The sequence below is a fragment of the Periophthalmus magnuspinnatus genome, chromosome 9 (assembly GCF_009829125.3).
Source record: "Periophthalmus magnuspinnatus isolate fPerMag1 chromosome 9, fPerMag1.2.pri, whole genome shotgun sequence".
Classification (NCBI taxonomy): domain Eukaryota; kingdom Metazoa; phylum Chordata; class Actinopteri; order Gobiiformes; family Gobiidae; genus Periophthalmus; species Periophthalmus magnuspinnatus.
The window spans coordinates 5,784,524-5,812,512 of NC_047134.1; the positions used below are offsets into that span (position 1 = coordinate 5,784,524).

Genomic DNA, 27,989 nt, shown 5'->3' on the forward strand with positions numbered 1-27,989 from the left:
CCTCCTTCACCACCTCCTCCACCCCGTCCCCTCGTCTCCTCTATCCCCCTCTCTATCTTCCTTCTCTTTCCTCTCTCCTCCTCCTCTTTCTGATCATTTTCTCTGGTCATGTGTTTCCTGCATGAAATTTGAACTAATTTGGTAAATCTGCATTTCTTTGAAGGTAATTAATAATTTGCTCTGCTCCGAGATGCTTTTTATAAAAATACATTTATACTTTTATCACTGAAACATTTCATCTCTTTCTGACGGTTTTGAACATTTGACTTAATCATAAAACGGCATTAGTTACTAGCCAGTTACATATACATATATTGATGGATGTTAGATTAGCAGACCAGGCTGTGTAAGTAGAGATTACCCATGAGGCTTTGGGGGTCCGAACAAAATGAAACCATAGACGATAGCAGCCATAATCGTTCATATCAGGCACATGCGGATTTATGGTTCTTAGGATTGTACTTAAGTATACATACATAGGCTCGATCTCGTTTTTGTGTTGGGGACGTGTGGCAAAAGGCAAGATGGAGGGGGCAGGAAAGGGGGCAGCTGATGATGATGTGACAGAGGTATACAGGGTTAAAAGGGTCTGCTAAATGCTTGTTTCTAAGGAAATATTATTTCTATCTCTGAAATGTTCCGCAGTATGACATTAGGCATACTGATTTTGCATGTATTCATTTACGTGGGTTTTATGCTTTTAATTTTATTGCTAAAATAATATCTTGGTCATGCATTCTTCTTGTCTCCATGGAGATTCATATTATTCTGTACTATGGAATAACAATAATAGCATGGGTGTTAAAAAAAAAGTTATCAGAAAAGTTAAATAGGGCACCTTTAAATCCGCCCTATTGTGCTTGTGTGTGCTCTATAGTTATCTCTTTGACACCCGTGGCTCATTATGTTATAATTTGGAGATTTTAAATCACAATAATCATCTAAAATCAGTTAATAAAAGCAAGTCTGCTGACTTAGAAAACTGTGGTGCCCAATGGGAGCTAATGTCACTGTAAACGTCATCACAATAGTGAGCACCCCATTTTTTTCATTTGTACCAAAATGACTACACGACGCTGTCAAATCCTACGAGTATCACCGATTAAGAAAGTACAGAGCAGTGGGCATGTACTAGTGGTGGTTTAAGTGGCTTGCCCAGAGACACAACAACAGCTTCATCTGTGGAAGATAAAATTGCACCGCCAACCTGTGGGTCAGTGGATCTATCCATGTTTTTTTTATGTAGAGAGTGGGATTCACACAACCTTCAGATCAATGGACCAACACTCTACCAACTGATCCACTGTCACCATCATACAGCACTCTGCTCGATTACCCCATGACCACTCACTGACCGCCCTCCCTGTAAACAGCCATCATACAAACAGTGTTCCCCAAGGCAACTCCAGACCAGCTCCAGCATAAAGGAGAGCCATTAGGCTGAAGAGAGTCTTTCACTCACTGACAGATGTATCATGGGAAGCCCGGAGCTCTGATGGGGCCATGGGTTTAGGGTAGATTCACTAGAATAGGGGGGCTGGTGGTGGGCTGGTGCAGGCGCAGTGGTGGAGGGGGATGGGGAGAGCCCCAGTAGTGGCAGATGAATTGGGTTGCTCTGATTGGCTGGCAGTGGCATTGCTAAAAGGGATTTTAGCTATGAGACAAAAGAGTTGGGCAAAAGGACAGTGGCAACTTAGCAGAGGGTTGGCGTTACAGGCTGAGAAAGAAACTGATTATTACAAATTATAAATAGATTTTATATTCGCTCCAAAAAGAGTTATATCTAGGTAAGCTAATGATACCTGATTAAAGCTTTTTTGTTTTATTGAGAGTATAAGTAAAATAATAAAAATAAAATAATAAAGTAAAAATATTTGCCAATGGAGTAAGTGAGCCGGCACAATATTAGAAACAGCTCTGGGATTTTAAATGTTAAATATTCCATTCAAAATATTATTGAGATAACTTAAAGGTATTGTATCACATTTTACTGTGTTGTTAAGGGAAAGAACCACGATTTTTTTTCCATGTATTTGAGCAATCTAATTATCTATTTACAAAGTTTTATATTGACTGAGAATCAGGAAGTGCGACGTTAGCAGGCTAGTTGTTCTTTATTACATTAGCATTACCGTGAAGGCAAACTCCACTCTGGTGTGACAGTGAAAAATATGATGCTTAGAATGAATATGGTGAGTGAGAAAAAACTTTGGATAACTTGGTGTTCTCATGGTAAAGCTAACAACAACTAGCACCCTAACAGTCCTGATCTGCTGAGGATAAAATGTTTTAGAATTAGATGTAGACAGCAGATAGCAGACTCATTTTGACCCTCAGAGCTGCTTTTACAATGGATCTGTAGTGAGACAAATGGTTATAGGCCAAATCACTGTAATAATGATATAAGCATAGCAGCTTGAAACATAAAGTGATTTTAAAGTGGAGTGTCTTTTACGGTTGTGTGCTGCTTCTCTGTCTGAACATCGGACTCAAAGGTTTGCTTCTGGAGGAGCTTGTGGAGTTCGGCTCGCTCTGAGTACGAGCTCCATCCATCTCCCTGGCACCTGCAGCAAAGACAGGTGACATTAGCAAGATAAGACAGATACAGCAGGGAACACAGTTTTACTCTAAACAGGAGAAAACAGAAAAAACAAACTATGTAAGACACTAGCGCCACCTACTATCATATGTCATATCATGGTGAATACAAAGCGCTTTATATCAAGGATCATCATCCATTCACACACGCATTCATGCACCAGTGTACACAAACACTAGGGGGCAAGTGGGATTAAATGTCTTGGCCAAGGACACAACAACAGCATTCATGTGGATCTCACTGCTCAACCAATGATGTTTAGAGAGCGTGATTTGAACCACCAACCTTTGTATCAGTGGACAGACACTGTACCAGCTGAGCTACTGTCACCAAGTACAACATTTAACCCTAACCCTTCCATTTCATGACCGGTGTTTTATAGCTCAAAGATAGTAGGAAGAAAAACATGTATTCTTATGTGAGCAGGGTGACCTCTCCACAGATCTGGCCTGTAATATGGCATGGTGCCTGCCACTTGCTTGTGTCCATGGAGACTGAAGTTTAAGTTCATACTGTGGAACATTACAGACGGAGCAATAACATGGCTGGTTTCCATGGAGACAAGCAGGCTACACCAGTAATGTCACGTACTAATGCGCCTTTAAAATGTGTAAAGGTAGTAATAATAGACTTGGCCAATCCTAATGATAATCATTAATAAAAGTGAACCTTGTACTTTTTTCTTGTACTTTTATCAGAGGTACTTTTGAGTTGGATTATCTTGTGAACCAATTTCAGTGGTGAAAGAAGTAAAAGCACTGGAGCAAAAAATACTCAAGTGAAAGTAAAAGTATCACATGAAAAAATCTACTTAAGTAGTACTTAAAGAGTAAAAAGTTAAAGTATTTCTGGCAGAGTTTGAGGTCTTACAAAGCTTCAAATATAGTGATTTTGATCAAGATTTGGAGCTAGATTTTGTTCAGCAACAACTGAATCAATGTTTTTTCTATCTGTTTTTATTTGTATATTTTTGTTTTGCTGAAATTATGAATGTGTTAAAAAATAACCCCTCAGCCTTTTCAGCAGGTGTCAGACAAGAATAAAAAAAATACTTCTACATTTCAGTCCTGTTCAAAGTAGAAAGTAGTGTAGTGGAGTAGAAAGTACAGATACCTGCTCTCAAATGTAGTGAAGTAAAAGTAAAACATATCCATTTCTAAATGTACTTAAATAAAGTACAGATATCTAAAATCTGAACGAAAAGTACAGTACTTTACTACTTTTATTTAATACTACTACACTACTGACCAACTCATTGTTAAGAAATGGCTTTAGTAAAGAAACAGGTTTAATAGTTTAGAAGACGCTGTTCTATTTTAGTATCCAGGTTCTTCTCAACAACATTATGAAGTAAACACTGAATACAGTGAGCCATCAGTAACTGAAACTGAAAAATCAAAGAGGAGGAGGTGGGATCAGTTTAAGCTGTTGCATAATCACTATATCCACTTATGTTTTATATGTGAAAACTATATTTTTAGGGTCCATATATATCATGTTACATTTTATTTGCACTAATGCCAAATTTTTTGTTATTTTTTGGCTAGATGATTAGATTTAAGCCGTAAAAGGTTGAATAAATAACTTCTTTGACTCATTACAGATGAAAACTAAGAATTAAAGCCACAAGCGCCATCGAACCTCCCTCGCGTGCCACGCTTTGCACTCGGCCGATCTGGCACTGACTAAGGATGGTGCTGACGAGCAGTTTTGGTATGTACTTGTCACTAAACAAAGTCAACATACATTGGAAGCGCTGATGCATTAAAACAGAATAGCCTGTTTATTTCAGGCACTGCCATGGCAAAACTGTGCAGAATACAATGTTGGCCCCTTGGACTTTTATGACGGGGACGACCTGAAGAATGAGCTAATAAGTTGTTATATTACTTTGAAATGTAAGAAAATTGAAGCCATAAGGCGGACCCTTAACAACACTGTCAATCAAACCTGTTGCTAACGCTAGCGGGAGTGACTTTGCGGAAAGAAGTTAATCTGATTTGTTTCTTATTAATCTTCATATCTTGGTTTACAAACACAATAGTGAAATAAACAGGAAATAGGATCATGTAGAGCAGTTTAATACGAACATTTTAAGACCAAAATGACGAGCCTGACAGCAGCAGAGAGAGAAGGGCCACAGTTTTCTAACGTAAAGTGAATTGGAGGCAGAGTTAATGGAGCTGGAAGCGCGCCCATGATCACTTCCTATTTGGAACGCAGAGGCTAGCAGGTTAGCTATGTACATTTATATATGCAGTTTATGCTCTTATCACAAGGTTAAAGCAAGGCCAAAAGCCTCTCATAAACCTTATTTACCGTCTGGTGACGACAATCCAAGGCTGGGTGTAGCTCCTCACACAGTCTCTTACATGAGGATCCAGCTCCGCTCTACAGCACAAATTAGTATAGTCACGTTTAAAACTGAATTTCAGTTCTAAGGAACAGACACAATATGCGATACCGATTCCAATACCACAACGATAATAAAAAATAAAAAAACACTCTTTCTTTGGACAATACAATGTGATTTTCCACATTAAATGGTAGTACTTTCTTTTATATTCCCATGTGGCCTTATATCTATGTAATCCCTCAGTGGTTCAGGTAGGTTCCATAGTGGTCCATGGGTGTATACTAGTCTATGTGGTCAAGATCATTCTAAAGATATTCAGGAAAGGATCGTTTCTGACTTTTTTAGTATCTAGTAATGAGTAGTAATGAGTGTCTAGTAGTAATGAGTACCTAGTTTCGATACTATTACAGTTGTGAAGCTCCAATCTGATTTTCAAACCTTGACCCTAGTATAGTAATAGTAAAGTAATATTAGACTTTGAACATAGATAAGAGGATGATTTTGATTCTCATGTTATCTTTATATTTCATGGTCAAGGCTGTAGATAATTGCAACTCATAACAAACATAAAGGCTGCACTATTCCCTCATCAAGTGAGTTAAAACAGAAACTTCAAACTGGACTTTTCAGATCTTAAACTATGTTCTAGTGAACATGGGGCTGATTTAAGTAACTCTACTAATTAGAAATGCCAAGAGATCAGAATCGAACATGATAAATATAAAGTTGTTGGCATAATCCACCATCTTTGTTATAACTTTGACCAATCAGATTCAAATATTCTTTATGATGTCACGCCTCTTCCTTCCTGAGTTCATCGATTAGCATTGGCTCACCTGATATCTGAATTGCACATGTTCATGTACAAGTAGTAAACAGTTTCATAGACTCACCCATCCTCGGGGGCAGAGTGGCGGACGGTGCGGCACTCCCTCTCCACCTGCTCCACGCTCAGATCATCGTTGGGGAAGTCTCCGAGCTCCTGCATCAGGCCCGAGTCTGCATTGTGTAACTGAGACATCAGGAAGTCCTCCAGGTCCAAGGGGTCCACGGCCTCGTACGACTGTGGCTGAGGGGAAAAAAGAAGAAGAAATTAGTCAGGAAGAATCTGAAAATGTTCTGTGTTAAGATGGTCTGACATTAAATTAAAGATGATGTATTTATGCATTTATCAGGTATTTAGTACAAAGCACTTTCATCCTCTGCAATGTGGGTGAAGGGTTAGGTTTACTTTTATCCATGTTGAACATGTAACTTGTATATCTTCAATGTACTACTCCTGCATACTCCTAAACCAAACAGTTTTTGCAGTGGATTTTCATTTATCTAACACTAACCCTATTTTTGAATAATAGTACTAAAAATTTTAACCATATGTGTATGATTTGGAGTATAAATAATCATATCTAAATACACAGCAGAAGGTGGAGGGGGGGTAGGTGACAACCGGTCTTTTGCTGCGCACTCAAGCCTGAAATACAAGACACTGCTAGATCGCAAGTGTATACTCATAAATCAAAGTACAACAGTAAACCAATGAGAACAATATATTAAGTGCATTAAAGTGGAGTTTGCACAATACATCCTCGTTAATATTTCCAAGCACTCCTCAGCTGTACTGAAATGCTGGTTCCTCTGTCCACACTAACATTAATGTGTGGTAAATGCATTACAGAGAAGCGTGAGGAGCAGTTTAGTAAGGATCATGTGTCCTACTGTGCACTGCTCCCTCTAAGCTGTGCGTGTGCGCAATTGCGCACTGCTGACATGGTCTCCGCGCACAGAAAATCTGTGCTGCGCACAAAAAAATCGAACCGGAGTTGAAAATAAAATAAACACACAACAACTCATTCTGCGCTATTTTTCAATGTGAGTCAGTGAGTGTGACCGGTGACGAGCTGCTCCAGCCAGTTATGTGATTCACATACGTATTTGCGCAGCTTATCAACGTCATTGACAGGCTCCTCATGCGCCGCTACCAGAGTTTTAGCCGATGTGGACGATGTGGAGTGAAGACTCGCTAATGATTCTAAGTGCTGTTTAACCCCTTAACGTTCCGACGGCCCGCCCTCGGGCACAGTTCCGAGCGTGAAATTAAGCGCGTGTAATTTTACGCACTGTTTTGTAGCAGTTTTGCGTTTTAAACATGACGAAACGGACAAAACAAAGGAAGTACGCGACCGAGGACACTGTGGATGTTTGTACAAGTTAAACTAGAGGCATCTCGGACCCGGAGCACTATATTTTATATACAAATACACATTATATATTGTGTTTTGATATGATATATAAATGTACAGTAATAGAGCAGCTGGGTGTGCAGATACAGATTCCTCTCAGTGTGTATTGGTCATTGAATACTGTCGCTAGTTTATGAGTTGTAAAAATCAAGCAAAAGCTTCGCACAATGGCTTATACTCATAATACAAGTCAGAGCTTTATTATAAAAATGTTAAGTGTGTTTTCAACATTTTAGTTTACAGTTTACAGTTGGCTTGGTTTGGTTGGAAGCTCATGTTTGTTATGTTAGTTAAAATTGAATATTTATACTTCCAATAGCATTAACACTACACAGGTCATGAGCAAGACTTTTGTCATTTTTATTGTATAAGTGGGCTAAAGCACTTAATTAAAAGTCTTATAACAGAAATGTAAATGCGGTAATTTGATTCTTTTAGTAAACCATTTAACTTGGATGGATGCGATGCAGCATGACCACAGTGCGCACGTCTGATGTTGCTCACAGTGGTCCATGGGACCGCTCAGGGAGCTTGTGTGTTTGCTCAGACTCGTGAAAAATTAGAGGGAACATTGCTACCGTGTTATGACTGGAGCTGAATGCCATGTTGTGATGTCACACTCACAGAAAATGAAGCCATAAAAGTCACTTATTCAACCCTCTACAGCTCTAATCTTATCATCTTACGGCTAAAGTTACAAAACGTGCCCCATTATTGCAAAGACAAAGCATTCAAGATACATATTGAGACCTAACGTTCATGTATTGAACGATAAGTGATATAGTGATTATTGTGTACTATCATCATCAGTAGTAGTAGTAGTAGTAGTAGTAGTAGTAGTAGTAGTAGTAGTAGTAGTAGTAGTAGTAGTAGTAGTAGTAGTAGTAGTAGTAGTAGTAGTAGTAGTAGTAGTAGTAGTAGTAGTAGTAGTAGTAGTAGTAGTAGTAGTAGTAGTAGTAGTAGTAGTAGACTAATTAAATAAATTATAATAATTATAATAAATTATAAATTAAACAAAATAAATACAAAATTGGTCCTATATATTGGCAGATTATCCTATCGGCCCGCGGTTTCTCTGGATTGCACCGGCTCCCTGTCCAGTTCAGAATTAATTTTTAAATTTTGATTTTTTAATGCAGTCAATGGTCTTGCACCCTCCTACCTCTGTGAGATTTTGACCCCTCACCAACCCCGCAGAGCTCTACGATCTGCTGGGCAACATCTGCTGGAGGTCCCCCGGTCCCGGGGCAAACAGTGGAGTGATCGTTCTTTTGCAGTGGCCAGTCCAAAACTTTGGAATACTTTGCCCATTGAGTTACGTTCCATCACTGACCTGCCTTTGTTCAAAGCCAAACTTAAAACCTATTTATTTAGAATGGCTTTTAACACTCAGTGGCCCTGTGACACTTTCTTTATTTTAATTGGTGTAATGTGATTTGTTGACCTATTTGTATGATGTTTATTGTTTTTAATCTTCTTTTTAATGTTGTACATTATTTTGGTCAGCTTTGGTTGTTGGAAGGTGCTTTAGAAATAAAGTGATTGATTGATTGGATTCTAAACTATCGGCTTTGGTCTTGGAAAAAAAAAACAAAACACTGATTGATTTCTGCTCAAAACACATGCAGGCCTGTCATGATCAAACTGTTGTACTGCTACAGAAAAAGGATAATTTTGAAACTGCCCTATGCCACCGACATATGAATACTTCAGTATACATTCTTCCGGAGCTCAGAAAAATCATTCCTCCAACACATTATTTACAGCAGGGCTCTTCACCTTTTCCACCATGGGGCCCTTCTGAGAGCAACCTGGGGCCAGTCTCATATTATGCATTTATTCAAGGACAGTGAAGTTATAATTGTGCAAATATGTTTTACTTATTTAACTATCAGATCTGACTAGGCTAGCATAAGTCTTATAAGAGTCCCACAGTACAAATAAAATGTTCACACCATATATTGGGTTAAAAAGCAAGAAGGTTCCGGGTTCGATCCCCTGGCCTTTCTGTGTGAAGTTTGCATGTTCTTCCTGTGTCTGTGTGGAGTCTGCATGTTCTCCCTGTGTCTGCATGGAGTTTGCATGTTCTCCCTGTGTCTTGAGTGGGTTTCCTCTAAGCACTCCGAGCTTCCCCGATCAACACACCACAACAAGCAGAATATGGCTAGTCTTGATCAGGACCTGAGCTGGAGGATTTGACCAAGAGGAGATGGGTCATTGAAGGATGGGTCAAATGTAGACAACACATTTCCCTACAGAAATAATAAAGTCTACCTAATATATAAATCGAGCTTGAAGACCTATAATCTACAAGATATATATCATTGTGACAGATGCGTAAACACCTCTAAAAATGTGTGTTGTGTTAGAGCCAGGCCCAGTCTATTTTTACCTCCAGAGTCGCTGTGCTTCAGATGAGCGCTGCTGCTGCCTCTTTCATGAACAGAACAAACAGAATTTTCACACGTGTTCTTTTCAATTTTGTCACATGGTCAGAGCGACGTCTGGAATGGAGTGAATGGAGTGAATAGAGTTTGCTCAGGGAACATAAAGAGGCGATAACATCTGGAGATACAAACAAACAGGAAGAGCGTGAGGCAGGTGTGTGACAATAAAACAGAGGTGTCCAGTCTGACATCACCAAAGATGACCAGTGTGAGAGCAAAATGAAGAGTGTGGATTAAAACAGCATCAATAAAATGATTCTATTATTGTAAAATTTGAATATCAAGTATATTGTTGATTAGAAGTGTTGAACTAAAAGGGGGTGTGGCAAAATCTCTCAAAACGATTAAGTATATCTATGTAACTGGACCATAGACTGTATAAAAAAGTGGACTAAGTTAGTGTGACGTCACCTACAGTGTTTGGCTCCAGTCAAAAGAAGCTCATCAAGGCTAGCAGTTACAGGGGTATAGGGGTCTCTACCGGTACTTTTTGTTCCGTCTCAGTCTCTGCTACTCACGCTCTGTCCTGGGACCACAGCAAACACCCCGCTCCCGACTGACTGATTGATCTACCATCATTTTCGCACTTGCACTCCTGTAAATAAACACTGTTAAACCTTTCCCAGAGTTCTGTCTTTTTGGTCCCTCCTGTCAGACATTACGACAGTTATGGACATAATAGCGAAATAAAAATACCAGGATCATGTAGAGCGGGTTAATACAAAAAGACAAAATGATGAGTCTGACAGCAGTAGTTACAGAGAGAGGGGCCACAATGGAGCTGGAAGCACGTCCACTTACTATTTGGAACGCGGCGACTAGCAGGTTAGCCATGTCCATTTATACATACAGTTTATGATTTGGACTAGCTTAACCCTAACCCTTTTCTATTTACATTGTGTGATTAAAATGCCCAAATCAGAATAAGACATTAAACAAAGTTCACTTATATACAGGCTACTACAAATACACAATTTAGTCCAATAACACTTCACAACTGTAATCCTTTTGTACTGCAGATTATCCCAGAACAAACTGCAGGTTACTAAAGTGATCGAATTAACCAAAGCCACTCGCCAACACAACATATTCAGACATGTCTTTACAAATCTACACTCTGATGAATATATTCTCTTCTTCGCACAAAAATATCACTGCTCGCATCATTTGTTAACATTTACATCACTGCTAACTGGACCCTGTTTCATTATGGCTTTGTATTCAATATAAAGAGCAGCCTAAACTTGTGATGATTCTGCAATAATGGTCTCCTTATGCATGTAGCCTGTGAGCCCTAACAATCATTGTGTCATGTTTTTATGAATGGGGATGTTAACGAAAGCTAATGTATGCATGGTTCTGCTGAGCGTCTGCTTCCCTGTGAAGCCATGAAAGGACCAAGAGTACTAATATAGGATGTCACTACAAACTAGTCCAATGTCAAGTTAACTCACAATGTAAACAAACTGGTTTCACAATGACATTCATAAAACTGAGGATTAGAGTTAGACCAATATAGTGGGCCGATATTTACATCTATTTGCGTATGGTTTATTAGCCTTAAACCTCTATCCTAGGCCGATATTTGGATTGCGTCGCCTGTGGCTGCATAAATCTTTATTTGAACACTTAAATGCTCTAATGAGATTATTTTTCTTTATCATAGTTTAATTATGCAGAGCAGTAAAAAGCATAGACAGTGTTTATGTTCAAATCATATATTTATGGGGAAAATGCTCAAAATCTGCCCAAAAATATCGACAGAGCTCATCAGCTTTGGGTTGATCTCTAAACATCGGCAATGCAAAACCCCATATCAACATCCCGTCTACAAAGGATATCATAATATTACATTTTAGTTTAGCTAGTACGCCAAGGTTTAGCAAGTACGTCAAGATTTGAGCTGTAGAGGGTTGAATAAGTCACTTCTGTGGTTAATAATAATAATTAATTATTGCTTCAATTTATTTAAAGTTTTTTGAAACATATATAGTTTGATAATGATAAAAATGTTTTATTAGGACTATTTTTATTTTAATTGTGTCAGTGGCATAGTTTCAAATGTGTAATCGTGACAGGTCTACCACCGTAACCACAAAAACACTGAAATTACCTATTGATTTTTATTCCGTTTAAGACTTAGACCAACTTGAGTGACATAAGGAAAATGACCCACAGTAAAGCTCACATGATACAATATAAAAACAAAAATGGGAATATATAAGTGATAATGAAATTCTAAAAAAATAAAAGTAGTAAAAGATAGTGACAGGCAGGTTAAAGAAGGTACAATTACATTAACAGATGAAATGTAGCCTTCCTATAATCCAGTTTTACTATTTTGGATTCCAGATTAAATTGAAATGACTTAAGTGCATCTAAAACTTACTTCTATTGTACTGTAGCATTATGTGTGCATTTGTTTATTCTCTTGACTTTTACGTGAAGAAATAAATGATGTAGAAATAAACTTAAAACTTTAATCACAATGGCCAATTTATCAGATCAATCAGCTCTATTGGAAAAATTGACTGGTCTGGATCTGCATTGCAAACTTTCCAAATATAAACTATAAAATTTTACCAAATCCCAAAACTTGCATTATTATTTTTGTTGTTTTCATCGCCTGCATAACATCCCATACATACACGCTAACTTCTCAAATATTTTTTGCGCAAAGAGCTAAGCATCGTCTTTAGAGAAAGCCTTTACTCACCCTCTTCAGCGCGGCACTAACAGGAAGTAAACAAAATGGCGCTGTCCGGATACAGGAACCTTTGCGATATCTGACGCCCAAATGCTTTTTTACAACTTAAACCACAAACATACAACTGCATAATTATAAATAATCCAACGCAAGTGAAGGTAGTGGATCTGACTGCAAAAGTCTAACCATAATGATTTGACTTGCACAGAAAGAGAGAGAGAGAATGCCCTGAGAATCAAACCTGTGCAACAGAAGAGTTGAAAGAAATTGAGGAAGTCAAATTACAAGTCCCTCTATTTCAACTGTTTCAACAGACAGGAAGTGAGCCCATGTGTGCAGATGGGCAAAAGTTTACACAGAAAATACATGCAAAAGCCCCATGAGGTTAAACCAGGGATTGTCTGATATACGTTATGTGACTTGATGTTGTTGCCAATAAATGATATTTCCAGAACAACATGGTGGATTTCATGTTTGTCTAATTATGACTTGGTTTGGAGGTAGCACTAAATATTCATATTCATACTTTTACATCAGTTGAATCGCTTGTTAAGATTTTTTTAATTTTTTTTTAAGACTTTTGTTTTGAACTTAACAAGAAATACGAATTCTACATACCTTTCCTTTAAAATCTAAATAAGTACAGAAAATTTTGACTTTTAAGAATTCAGCTTTTTAGAATTTATTTAGAATTCAGAATTTATAATAAGAATTTAGAGTAAGGATTTACAACCCCAATTCCAATGAAGTTGCGACATTGTGTAAAACTTAAAATACAGAATACAATGATTTGCAAATCCTTTTCAATGGATATTGAAATGAATACACTATAAAGACATAATATACACATACATACATAATATCCTTTACACATTCATCTCTGTTTCTAATACAGTTCCGCCTGAGGGATTGAAGGTCACGGGCATTCAGTGTTGGTTTTCGGCCTTGCCGCTTACATGCAGAGATTCCTGCAGATTCTCTGAATCTTTTGATGATAGTATGGACTGTAGATGATGAAATCCCTAAATTCCTTGCAATTGTATGTTGAGAAACGTTGTTCTTAGACTGTTGGACTATTTGCTCACGCAGCTGTTCACAAAGTGGTGACCCTTGCCCCCATCCTTGCTTGTGAATGACTGAGCCCTTCGGGGATGCTCCTTTTATACCCAATCATGACACCCCTGTCCTAGCTTTATTGGAACATATTGCAGGCATCAAATTGAAAATTAGTAAATATTTGGATAAAAACAATAAAGTTTATCAGTTTGAACATGAAATAATTATTCAAAATTCTTTTTAGTTTATTCTGTTGTTTTGGGTTTTTTTTTAAGTTTTACACAGCGTCCCAACTTCATTGGAATGCGGGTTGTACAATTTATTTAGAATTCAGGCTTTTTAGAATGCAGCGCTGAATTCTCAAAAGCAATCCCTCTATGTTATCACTAAATAAAATTCCACTATACACTAGACACTAAACACAAGGATTTTTTGGGGTTTTTTTTCTGAAAGTTTAAACATTAATTTAACAGAATAGACTTTGGCCCTTGTTTACAGTATGGTTGCTAGGTAACAGTTACGGAATTCTCCAACAAGGAAGTAAAATTATAAACCAACATTTGCTTATGCTGATATTAAGATTTTCAAATAACAATGCCCGAAAATGTTAAATAATAGTGTTGTCCATAAATGAACTTTTCGCTTTTGAAAACAATTTAATAAAATGTATTTATTGCGTGATTGTGGACAGATTTTAGCCTAATTGTTCTGCTATTTCCATTTTTACTCATGACTCTGTTCAAGAAGACAAGTCTGATGACTCAGGGGCACACCAAACATTGTATATATAAATGGGCATAGCTAACCTGCTAGCAGCCATGTTCTAGATGCCTTCTTTCCCTGAGGCCGCTACCGGTAGTGTTAGCTACAGGTTTCACTGACAAGGATGCTAAACGCCCGCTCCCTGTTAAACCAGTGGCTTGGATGAGAAGGGGCGTTTTTAACAGCCTCTCTCCAGATTGGCTCATTGGTTGTTATGGTAATCTTGGTCAGAATTCCAAATATCGAATATGGTTCGAAATTTGTTGCTATAACTGCTAGTCTCGAAGCATTCGGCTTTCATTTGATGGATGCCAAAAGCTATGGGTGATGTTCTCTTCTTTATACAGTCTATGGGGCACACACAGACTAGGCCTATGCAGAAATACTGGTGCCAAATATCAATCAATCTTATTTACAACACTGGAGATGAGAAAGTGCTGTACAATCAAACCAACACAATAGAAAACATCCAAAACATTAAACAGTGAAATAACACTCATGGTGGAAACTGTCTATGTATTATGAGCGTTAAAGTCAATCTGAATAATTACGTTTTGAGCCTTGATTTAAACAGACCAAAGTCTGTGATAGTGGTATTTCAGAGGGCAGTTCTTTCTCTCACATTGACCCCAGACGCTGGAACGATCATCCCAGTGTTTGAGTCTGACTCTGAGGACTCGAGCAGAAGTTGGATATTTGACCTTAAGGCTCTGTTTGAGTTTCAGAAAGGAGTTCAGTCAAATAAAGCTCAGCAAGGCCATTAATAGCTTTATAAACAAACTATTTTAAAATCAATTCTAAAAGAAACTTAAGCCAATGAAGAGCTAAAGGACTGGGGTGATGATGTCTGGGTGTGCTGGTTAAAAACGAGCTGCAGGATTCTGCTCGAGCAGGAGGCAGCTCACGGCAGACTGGGAGACACCCACATAAAGTGTATCGATAAAATGTTCTATATCAGACTAATACTGATATATCTGAGAAAACCCTCTACCACTGTTCCCTCTAAGCTGCGCGTGCGCAATTGCGCACTGCTGACACGGTCTCCGCACACAGAAAATCTGTGCTGTGCACAAAAAAATTGAACCAGAATTGAAAATAAAATAAACACACAACAATTCATTCTGCGCTATTTTTCAATGTGAGTCAGTGAGTGTGACCGGGGACGAGCTGCTCCATCCAATTATGTGATTCACATACGTATTTGCGCAGCTTATCAAGGTCATTGACAGGCGTCCTTATGCGCCGCTACCAGAGTTTTAGCCGACGTGGAGTGAAGGCTCGCTAATGACGCTAAGTATTTAACCCCTTAACGTTCCGACGGCCCGCCCTCGGGCGCACTGTTACGCACTGTTTTGCAGCAGTTTTGCGTTTTAAACTTGACGAAACGGACAAAACAAAGGAAGTACGTGACCGAGGACACTGTGGATGTTTGTACAAGTTAAACTAGAGGTATCTCGGACCCGGAGCGGCTCGTGGAACCGAGTGAAGATCTCATGATGGACTCAGGAGCAGAGGACCTTATGATTTGATGGACTGGATGCTGTCCCTGATCGGTAAGCGTGGTTTATTCTGCTATTGACTTAATTGTGAGTCAAATATATCATGCGTAATCATTAGTATTAGCTAATGCCAATCTGCGCCCCCCGACCACCACCAATCATCACGCACACACCACTTGGGTGAAGTGTCTTGCCTAAGGACACAACGACAGAAGTTGGTTCGAGCGGGATTTGATCCTCCAACCTCTAACCACTGAGGCGGAATGACTGTCACACTGTCACATGTACAGTGTGTTCTTAGTTTCCGGTGTGTTTGTTTACATTTTGAAGTGTGTGTGTGTTTGTTCACTGTTTGCAATGTGTGGCTTGTAAATATATATTTATTTTGACCCATACCACTCGCTATATACAAATACATATTTTATATACAAATACACATTATATATTGTGCTTTGATATGTTATGTAAATGTACAGTAATAGAGCAGCTGGGTGTGCAGATACAGATTCCTCTCAGTGTGTATTGGTCATTGATACTGTCACTAGTTTATGAGATGTAAAAATTAAATGATCGTGTCATATACTGAAAAAGAGTCACCGGACTGTCTCCCAGACCACAGTAGGACAATCTCACTCAGTGCACAGCAAAAGCTTCGCACAATGGCTTATACTCATAATACAAGTCAGAGCTTTATAATGAAAATGTTACGTGTGTTTTCAACATTGGAATTTACAGTTGGCTTGGTTTGGTTGGAAGCTCATGTTTTGCTATAGTTAAAATAAAATATTTATACTTCCAATAGCATTAACATACTACACAGGTTATGAGCAAGATTTTTGTCATTTTCATTGTATAAGTGGGCTAAAGCACTTAATTAAAAGTCTTATAACAGAAATGTAAATGTGGTAATTTGATTCTTTTAGTAAACCATTTAACTTGAATGGATGTGATGCAACATGACCACAGTGTGCACATCTGATGTTGCTCACACTGGTCCATGGGACCACTCAGGGAGTTTGTGTGTTTGCTCAGACTCGTGAAAAATTAGAGGGAACATTGCCCTCTACTATTACCAGTAACTGATAACCCATCTGTAGGTTAAAACTATTACATAAAGGCCTAAATGATGATTATTTGTGATTATTTATGTTTTGATTTGTGTGATTTTAATGTCTTTCTTATTCTGTAAAGCACTTTGAATTACCTTGTGTATGAATTGTGCTATACAAATAAACTTGCCTTGCCTAAAATTTGTTTACTTTATCAGCCATAAAGTGTCATTGTGTGTGCTCTATAGTTATAATCTCTGACACCCGTGGATCATTATAGTATGACTTACATATTTTAAATCACAATATTCATCTAAAATTACTTAATAAAAGAAACAAGTCCACTGACTTCCGCGTTAGAAAACTGCATTGCCTAATGGGAGGTGACGTCGCCATAAACGTCACAACAAAGCGCTGCATGCTGTCGGCGCCCCCTATGGATAGCTGCACATCACACAAGCAAGCAGCCCATTTTTTTTCATTTGTACCTAAATGACTGCCCGATGCTGCTAAATCCTATGAGTATCACTGATTAAGAAACTAAAACTGGAGAAGGAAGTGTGTATGTCAAAATGGATGTGTACATGTGGAGGTGAAAACGTGGGTAGATCGGCAAAATGGCATCTTGAAAATAAGTGATTAAAGGTCACTCAAACATGAATCACTCCAAATACAACTTCAGAGGCTCAATGAGAAGAAACGACTAGAACATGGTTAAAAGATCTGAAAAGTCCAGTTTACAGAATAGGTCTAAAGCAGGGGGAACCAACACAGTGCCCATGGGCACCATGTCGCTGTCGGTTCTAAAAATAGCACGACTCACTAATGAGCTGAATTTAAAATTTAATTTTATTCTGTTGTTATTTTTTTAATCACCCTTGCATTTATATAGCTTTGAAAATGACATTATCTTTAAAAAAAATATTTTAGTTAAGGTGAACTCTGACCTACTCCGTTCAAAGGTTAGTGTTGTGCGCTGCTCGCCAGCACTGTGAAGATGCCTTGAATGCAGCTCTTACCCCAAAAACATGGCAAGAAAAAAAAAAGTCTGTTTCACAACAAATTTTACGACTATAAAAGAAACCTGCGTGTGTCTTATCTGCGGAGGGACTGTGGCGACGGCAAAGCGGCACAATGTGGAGGGACACTATGCTACATCTCACAAAGCTCTATGCTAACTACCCACGGGGACGCACTACGGGCAGAACAAGCCCTGAGCTAGAGGCAGCTTTGGATAAGCAACAGTCTTTCATGAGACCAGCGAAAAAGTCACAAAAAGCAACCAAGATTTATTTTAAAATATGTAAGTTGATTTTTCTTTAACGTTACATAATTGATTACTTTTTGAAACGTAGTCCAACATAGTTTGTTTTGTGAAAAAGGTTTGTCGGTGGCTGATGAAAATGGGACACTTTTCCTATGAGATGTAGTGATGCAAGTGATCATCAAAATTGACATTTACTAAGATTAAACAAAGTTAAAGTGCTGAAAATTGATATCTGTTCCCCACCTTGCTGATATTGTTGATAATTATTGTGAGAAATCATTAATGTGATCAATGTCTTCACATAGATGATTGTCATTTATCATTATTAATAATGTATAACTGATACGCTCTTCTGAAATAACACATTTGCTCAAACTGGTAGCCCTTCGTACAACTCAGTACCAATGAAGTAGCTCTCAATTTCAAAAAGGTTGGTGACCCCAGGTCTAAAGAATGCACCAGTTCTGACATTACTGGTCATACTGGTATATTCAGAGAAAAACAGCAGAGATCTGTTTGAGGAGCTTTGGTTTACAACACACAGCAGCATTAAGTATATCTAATAAGATGGTCTAAAAATAGAAGCAGTTTGAAGCTCGTACAGACTAAACCTCTCTGTATGGGACAAACATGACAGCTGAAAAATGCATCAGACCAGAGATTAGAACATTTAAATCCCTGTGTGTGTTCTGTGTGTGTGTGTGGGGGGGGGGGGGGGGGGGTTTAATATCATTCTGCCTTAAATCACAACAAAACAAATGTCTTGTCTATAATGTTGTTTTTTTTATCCTGCTAGTAATATTCAGGCCTCATTATCCCAATCCATCCTAAATGCTACAGATTATTGACCAGTTTAGAGTACAGAGCCAATAAACTAAATTTTGATTATTTTCCTTTAATTTTTTAAACCACAAGCCTATAAGAGTAGTGATGTCACATTTTGTACAGTTCTCTTCATATTGAAGTGTTAATATAAAGCTTTGTGTGGTATATCGACCTGTGTACTTAACTTCACAGAGCTGAGTCATAAAGTCTTTAAATTATTTTAGCTGTTTCCTGAGTTTGTATCTGGCGCCTCTGTGTCCGTCTCTCAGTCTGTCCTTGACATGCTGCTTTATTGGCAGTTGCTGTGGTGACATTTTGTGGTTACAATATGACAGAGCAGCTCAGAGTTGCACACACAAGGAGCTCAGCGGATAAAAATCACAAACAAGGATCTAAAGTTGGGTCACACCTCCCTGAAGTCGGAGGAGAAGCAGACCTGGTCCTAAAACAATCCTGTAGTGTGTGACAGGCGATGGAATTTTTTTTTGGCATCTTCACTGCAACAAACCAGGAATTATCTGAAAAGCACAATGTTCCTTCTCTAAAATGTGTTACCATGACGTTGCCCTGGTCTGTGTCATCTGTATGGCAAAGCCCACCCCTCTTGCTCTGTTCTCGGTGTATTACAGGAGGCTGACCCACTTCTCATGCAGCAGGTTACAGATTAACTGTGGCTCTGGCGTAGAGTGGGCTTCTTCGGTTTGAGGTCAGCTGACACTCTGGGTATCAAGGGCTAGCACTCGCTCACTTATGCTCATAGATATGTGTCAGCTTAGACTAAGCTTTAGCCAATGTCCAATCAGAGAGAGACCGAGGAGACCAGACCAAAACAGAAAAAAACATGGCTGACTATACGGCAAGGGATTTCAGGTTTGTCTACTTAAATATTCACATTCATACAAGTCAAGTGGTTTCTAAAGATTTGCAATACAAATTCTTCATACCTTCCCTTTAAAATCAAAACAATTAGAGACCCATTTAAATGTCCTATATTACTCTGTTTTCTGATCTGTTATAATAATGTTGTTTCCTCATAACAAACATACCTGGAGTTGTGTTTTGTTTCTTTCACACATTTAACACATAAACCCTGCAATATTTATTAGGCCCAAGCCCCTACAGGGCATAGGGCCTATTGCTTCCGCAACGATGATCACGAAGTTGCGCGTGAAGCCCCGTTGCCCCCTGCCCTAACTCCAGTATCCTAGCAACCCATGCCGTAGTCGTTGACAAAGGCAGCACGAAGCATGTCCCCAAACACACTCCTGGCATCGGGCCCTATCCAAGCACGCATGCCGCAGGCATGGGCCATATTTATTACTGCTAAAATGAATGGAAATCAATGGGAGGTCAATGGGCGACCCCGACGCCATGGCAAATGACGGTTGCGTCAGCAGTCGTCATTCACCATTGTCCCCACGATGACATGAGGAAAGTCGAGAGTTTTCAAAAAACGTATATGTCAATTTAAATTGAAATTTTCACATGTCAAAATTTGTTCCCGTTTCCGTACGCGAAGTCCGACTTTGCTCAAATTCGAATCAGTACAACTTTCTGGCCTAAACCAACTTATGAAAGAAACTAAATTGGTGTGATAGCGCCCCCTTCAGAATATCTAATATATTTGTGTGGAGGGCTGAAAATTTTGTTTTCCGAAATGTTACCAAATTTGACACAAAATTCCATTGGGTCATTCCAATCAATAAAGTCACTAACACCCATGTGGTTTTTTGCACAGTGTTGCCATGGCGATGCGCCAAACTGCCAATGTTAACATAAGGGGAATGCTCCCAAATTTTCCCATTCATCAGAAAAATATTTGTTTCGTGAAATAATGTGAAAATTGGCAAAATGACTCTTCATGTCATCCTGATCAAAAAAGCCAATCGGAACCATGTCATATTTTACACTGGGTTGCCATGGCGACGCGCAAAAAAGCCCATGTTATCCTAATGTGAAAATGTAGTATCCATCCATCCATCCATTTTCTTCCGCTCATCCGGGGCCGGGTCGCGGGGGCAGCAGTCTAAGCAGGGACTCCCAGACTTCCCTCACCCCGGACACGTCCTCCAGCTCCTCCGATGGGACCCCAAGGCGTTCCCAGGCCAGCCGAGAGACATAGTCCCTCCAGCGTGTCCTGGGTCTTCCCCGGGGCCTCCTCCCGGTGGGACATGCCCAGAACACCTCCCTAGGGAGGCGTCCAGGAGGCATCCTGAACAGATGCCCGAGCCACCTCAGCTGGTTCCTCTCAACGTGTAGGAGCAGCGGCTCTACTCCGAGCTCCTCCCGTGTGACCGAGCTCCTCACCCTATCCCTAAGGGTGCGCCCGGCCACTCTGTGGAGGAAGCCCATTTCAGCCGCTTGTATCTGCGATCTTGTCCTTTCGGTCATTACCCAAAGCTCATGACCATAGGTGAGGGTAGGAACGTAGATTGACCGGTAAATCGAGAGCTTCGCCTTCTTTACCACAACGGACCGATACAGCGACCGCATCACTGCAGACGCTGCACCGATCCGCCTGTCAATCTCCCGCTCCATCCTTCCCTCACTCGTGAACAAGACCCCGAGTTACTTGAACTCCTCCACTTGGGGCAGAGACTCACCACCCACCCGGAGAGAGCAAACCACCTTTTTCCGGTCGAGAACCATGGCCTCGGATTTGGAGGAGCTGATTCTCATCCCAGCCGCTTCACACTCGGCTGCAAACCGCCCCAGTGCATTCTGCAGGTCCTGGCTCGAAGAAGCCATCAGGACAACATCATCCGCAAACAGAAGAGGTGAAATCCTGTGGTCCAGTGTTCCGCGACCAGGACGAAAACCACACTCCTCCTCCTGAATCCGAGGTTCGACTATTGGTCGGATTCTCCTCTCCAGTACCCTGGAATAGACCTTACCGGGAAGGCTGAGGAGTGTGATTCCCCTGTAATTGGAACACACCCTCCGGTCCCCCTTTTAATATACAGAGGGACCACCACCCCGGTCTACCATTCCACAGGTACTGTCCCCGACCGCAACGCGATGTTGCAGAGACGTGTCAGCCAAGACAGCCCCACAACATCCAGAGACTTGAGGTACTCAGGACGGATCTCATCCACCCCCGGAGCCTTGCCACCGAGGAGCTTGCCAACCACCTCAGTGACTTCAGCCAGGGTGATGGACGAGTCCGCCTCAGGGTCCCCAGTTTCTGCTTCCTCCTCGGAAGACATGACAGTGGGATTGAGTATTCCTTCCACAGCCTGACAACATCCCCAGTCGAGATCAGCAGCTCTCCACCCACACTGTAAACAGTGTTGGTGAAGCACTGCTTCTCCCACCTGAGGCGTCAGACGGTTTGCCAGAATCTCTTTGAGGCTGTCCGATAGTCCTCCTCCATGGCCTCCCCGAACTCCTCCCAACCCCGAGTTTTTGCCTCTGTGACTGCCCGCGTCGCAGCACGCTTGGCCCGCCGGAACTCACCAGCTGCCTCAGGAGTCCCATGAGCCAACAAGGCTCGATAGGACTCCTACTTCAGCTTCATCCCTTACTTCCGGTGTCCACCACCAGGTTCGGGGATTGTCGTCGCGACAAGCACCGCAGACCTTACGACCACAACTACAAGCAGCCGCATTGACAATAGAGGTGGAGAACATGGCCCACTCAGAGTCCATGTCCCGAGCCTCCCCCGGGATCAGGAAGAAGCTCTCCCGGAGGTGGGAGTTGAAGACTCCTCTGACAGAGATGTTCCCAGCAGACCCTCACAATGCGCTTGGGCCTGCCAGGTCTGTCCGGCTTCCTTCTCCACCAGCAGATCCAACTCACCACCAGGTGGTGATCAGTTGACAGCTCAGCCCCTTTTTTCACCCGAGTGTCCAAGACACGCGGTCGGAGGTCAGATGACATGACAACAAAGTCGATCATCGACATCCGACCTAGAGTGTCCTGGTGCCACGTGCACCGATGGACACCCTTGTGCTCGAACATGGTGTTTGTTATGGACAAACTGTGACTAGCACAGAAGTCCAATAAAAAAACACCACTCGGGTTCAGATCGGGGAGGCCATTCCTCCCAATCACGCCCCTCCAAGTGTCACTGTCATTACCCACATGGGCATTGAAGTCCCCCAGGAGAACAACGGAGTCCCCGGTTGGTGCACTGTCTAATACCCCTCCCAGGGACTCCAAGAAGGCCGGGTACTCCGCACTGCTGTTTGGTCCGTAGGCCGACACAACAGTAAGAGACCTGTCCCCGACCCGAAGGCGCAGGGACGCAACCCTCTCGTTCACCGAGGTGAACTCCAACACATGGCGGCTGAGCTGTGGGGCAATGAGCAAGCCCACACCAGCTCGCCACCGCTCCCCGCGGGCAATGCCAGAGAAATGGAGAGTCCAACCCCTCTCAAGTAGTTGGGTTCCAGAGACCAAGCTGTGCGTGGAGGTGAGGCCGACTATATCTAGCCGGTAACGCTCAACCTCCCACACAAGCTCAGGCTCCTTCCTCCCCAGCGAGGTGACATTCCATGTCCCCAGAGCTAGTCTTCATGTCCGGAGATCGAGGTCCCCGCCTTCGACTGCCGCCCAGATCTCTCTGCACCCGCCCCTCATGGCTCCTCTCGCAGGTGGTGGGTCCACGGGAGGACGGCCTCACGTCGTTCCTTCGGGCTGGGCCCGGCCGGGCCCCGTGGGGAAGGGTCCGGCCACCAGGCGCTCGCTGCTGAGCACCCACCCCAGGCCTGGCTCCAGGGTGGGGCCCTGGTAATGGCTTCTGAACCCAATTTCTTTATTATTATTATTATTATTTTATTTTTATTTATTTTTTTATAATTTTACAAATAAGTTATTTTTAAAAATCATACAATGTGTTAGGTGCATGTCCACAGTGAGAGACATAATCTAAGATGAAAATTTTAGACCCCTCCATGATTTCTAAGTGGGAGAACTTGCAAAATCACAAAGTGTTCAAATACTTATCTGCGTTACTGTATATACAGTCTATGCATGGACCTTTGTTAAATGTTTGTGACTTACCACAGTGAGAGACACAGAGGCAGATGCTGTAGAGTTGGTCCTTCTGTGATATACTCCATAGTTTCCATAGTTCCTCCTGATGTCAGCTGAGGAAGTCCTGGAAGCACGCAAAATGGACTCATGTTATTACTGCAGGATGAGACAAAACATGTGATTTTCAATAAGCCAAGATAATTCTAGTCTGACAATTGTCAAGTAGCCCAGGGGTTCAGAATATTTCTGTATAAAATAACCTGAGGTCCCATCTCCAATTAAAGGACTCATATTTTGCTATTCTCTGATCTATGTTATAATGCTGTTTCCTCATCACAAACATACCTGGAGTTGTGTTTTGTTTCATTCACATGTTTAACATACAAACCCTGCATATTTACTCTTCTCTATTTGTTCTTCTCTCAAACTGAAAACACCCTGCTCCATCTTGCCTTGTGTTATGTGGTAATACAGGAAGTATTCCACTGTGTGTTTTAAACTCTATAAACTTTCACTAGAATCATTTGGATAATTTCAGACCTGGAATTGCCAGTCTCTACTGAACTAAAGGTAAAACGAGTTGTTAATTTGAAAACTATCACTTCATGACATCACAAGGTGGAACAGAGCATTTCGAGCTTTGGAGTTAAACAGACTAATAATAAAGGGTTACTCAAATACGTGTGAATGTGTGAATTTCGTGTAATACTATATTTAACATATAGTTAGGGTTAGGGTCGAATTTTAATAGTAGATGCAACACAAATACAGCATTGTTCTGGTTCTATTGATATGAACTGAGCCATGATGAGTCCAGTCACTCACTGTTTGTTCATTACTCACTGATTACAGCTCCAGGTTGCCAACACTTAAAGTTAAAGAGAGGTAACGGCTTTGCTTGGGATGTTCCACAGTACTCCTTTGAACTTATCCATCATCGATTGCTAAAAACACACATTCTTACTCTGAGCGAGATCTCTTCTCCACTGATCTGACCCTTGACCAGGTAGCATCTCCTACTTGTTTCTATGGATATAGGTGATAAGTTTAATGCCACATTGTAGAAAATTGAAGGCAAAGCAATAACATAACTATGGAGACAAGTAACAAAGATTAGGGATGCACCGATCCAGAAAAACTTACAGGGCTACCATTCTGAATCAAGTTTTATATTTTCGTTATTATAATGATGGTTGCAACATTGATGGCAAAGACAACTAGGTCAGCCCTGTGCTCATTCTGTCCCCAAAGGGTCAGTCGTGATGGCTCTCATGCGCTGGTCCTAATTATCAACAAAAGCTTGTGTGGACAACAATGCGCTGCAGGAATGCCAGAGACACAGCTCCATTCAAATACATGGAAATGGACGGAGATAGTGTTTCACTGTAAATGGGATTCATGCATAACACAGAGGATCACATCTTAAAGTTAACAGGAATATTTAGTTTGTAGTTAGGCTTGTCACAATAAATACTATATCAACTTATCATTCAATACATGGCAGATGAAACAATAATTTTTGGGGTTTGGCATGGACCGGGGGTCGGCAACCCATGGCTCCGGAGCCGCATGAGGCTCTTTCAGCCTTATACTGCGGCTCTGCGTGGCTTGGGAAAATAAATTTTAAGTATTTAATTGAAGTGTATTTTATTTGAAGTGTCTTTTTTGTTGTAGTTTAAATGGGAAGATTATTATCATCTTAAAATAAAATTATATTTTCTTATTTTTCGTTGCTCAAAATAAGCGTCACACTCGAGGAACAATGTTAAAAACAAACACTGCTCACGTCTCACAGACACAGACACAGACCTGAGTAAAGAGCCCCGATTTTCAGACGCTGTGCGCACAGGGGTCAGGAGCGACTTTCGCCCATCCCTAACACACTAATAAGCTCGTCCATAGATGTATCATGAAAATCCTGTTGGAAATCGCCACAGAAATCTATTTGATGTAGTGGCAAGTATATTATCTGCTCTTGTCTCCGTGATGATGTGAAAGCACAAAAGTAGAGCCACAAACGAGTGAAAATGAGCCAAACGAAAGTCTTTGGAGAGCTTCTTAACAAAGGAGAAAAGGCCAACTGAGGGGCCAGAACAGGAGACTACGACCTCCAAGAAAAAGAAAGATACATTTAACAGACAATACCTACTTAAAATCTGGGTTTGTCACTAAAGGTGAGTCTCATGCGCAGAGTCTGCTCTGCGTAATATGCGGGAAAAGCAAATGAGGCAATGAAACCTTCAAAACTGCTTAGGCACATGAAGAATAAGCACCTGGGATTAAACGATATGCCGATATGATATACATAATCACATAATCAGCGCAGGGCTCCCTCTGATGCAGCAGTTTGGTGAGTTGTATTTTTTATGCACTTAACTTATTTTGGCCATATTTATCTGCCACGTGTCGAAGACTTGTCCATGAAAATAAAACCTACATTAATCTGTTACATTATTGTTGTTATTATTATTAGGCCCGAGCCTGGGACTACGTCCCGGTGAGGGACTCATTAAAACCGCGTCCAGAGCATGGAAAATGGCAAAACTCAAGTAGTATTCACACCCCGACATGGCAGTGAGTAGTGTCAAAAATTAGAACTCGACGACCTCTAATTGTCACAAAAGACCACGAGAAAAAATATCGAAAGACGACTCGATAGCGCCACCTCAAACTTTGATTTTCATGGGGCCAATGGGAGCCCAACTCGGAAAAAAGTCAACGTAAAAACCTGAAATTCACATAAAAAAATAGTACATGTCAGGACATGACAAAAATGATATTATGGCCCCACCCTAAAATGTACAGGAAGTCGGCCATATTGGATAAAACCTGGGAATGACAAAAGTGCACACCCTCACATTCAGGACATCTCCTCATACAGTTTTCATCACAAATACTTCAAATTTGGCCAAATCCCACTAAACCCATGTGTGATTAAAGATTATCAATTACATTTTGATTATGACTTTGGCTGTGGTCAGGGTGAGAAACATGAAAATTGGTCAAAATGAACTACACCCATGTGGGATTATAAGCAACTCTTTTGGAATTTTCCAAGTTATAAAATGTGGGTGTGGCCAGCCTGCAAAGAAAAAAGCAATTTTGTAAAGTTTTTAATTGCATGTAACTCACACAGTTAGTGTCCTACGTTCCGGCATGAATATACTTTTTTATTCACTGTTGATCTGAACACATAGATATACAATTTACACAGGTCAGACAATAAATTGCTCCACAGCGCCCCCTTGAACTTTTGAATTGGACCAAAAAAATTACTTTGACATAAACATTTTAAATTTGGCATGGACATCCCTATTGCTATACTGAACAAAAAAGTCAATGACACCATACCTCTATTTTCAAAGGTGTTGCCATGGCAACGTCTGACATTTCTCATTGAAATACATGGGTTTTGGATAACTGGGATGAAAAATTATTACTTTGTCATAGACCATTGAAATTTGGTACACATATTCCTCTCATCATACTGAACAAAAAAGCCAATGAGAACATACCTCTATTTTCAACTATGTTACCGTGGTAACATAATAAATGTGTCATTGAAATGAATGGGGTTCAGAGTACTGCACTTAGACTAAATGGATGCTCTATACTCAAACTATGGCCTAAAATTCAAGATTGGCAAAAAATGTTTTGTTTCAAAATGACTCAATAGTGCCACCTCAAAAGTTGAAATACATTACAGCAATGAGAGACCTCTTTCATCGTAGACAAATGAAATTTGGTACAAACATAGAACATGCAAAGACAAGTAAAAAATTATATTATGACCCCACCCTAAACCCTACAGGAAGTCAGACATTGTGGGCGGAACCCCATTTTTTCAAAATTTTACCTCTCACAATTTGATTTTTTATGTCGTGGAATTTCATTCAAGAAACTTGCAAAATGGTCACAATTTAGTAGACCGTTGTGGGATTATAGGGAACTCTTTTGGAATTTTCTAAGTTATAAAATGTGGGTGTGGCCAGCCTGCAAAGAAAAAATACGTTTTTTGAAGTTTTAAATGGCACGTAGCTCAAACATGCAGTTTCCTATTTTCCGGCATTAATATACATTTTGTTCAAAATCTTGATCTGAGTACATAGATATGCAATTTACACATGTCAAATATTACATTGCTCCATAGCGCCCCCTTGAAATTTTTACATGGCACGTAAAAAATTACTTTGTCACAAACATTT

At 40.5% G+C, this 27,989-nt stretch overlaps 1 protein-coding gene across 3 annotated transcripts in view; it reads right to left on the minus strand.

Moving 5' to 3' along the window:
* dock8 (dedicator of cytokinesis 8) overlaps positions 1–27,989 on the minus strand; it is a 167,544-nt gene that overhangs the window by 110,191 nt on the left and 29,364 nt on the right. For 2 of the 3 annotated variants that reach the window (XM_033972654.2, XM_033972653.2), the window contains exons 2-5: positions 23,812–23,908; positions 5,849–6,024; positions 4,919–4,990; positions 2,456–2,564 (exon numbers count right to left, since the gene is read on the minus strand). In XM_033972654.2, coding sequence (XP_033828545.1) covers positions 2,456–2,564; positions 4,919–4,990; positions 5,849–6,024; positions 23,812–23,908 — 454 coding nt within the window. Of the gene's footprint in view, positions 1–2,455; positions 2,565–4,918; positions 4,991–5,848; positions 6,025–12,358; positions 12,379–23,811; positions 23,909–27,989 lie in introns of those variants that run through there. The other variant, XM_055224340.1, reaches the window with a different exon arrangement.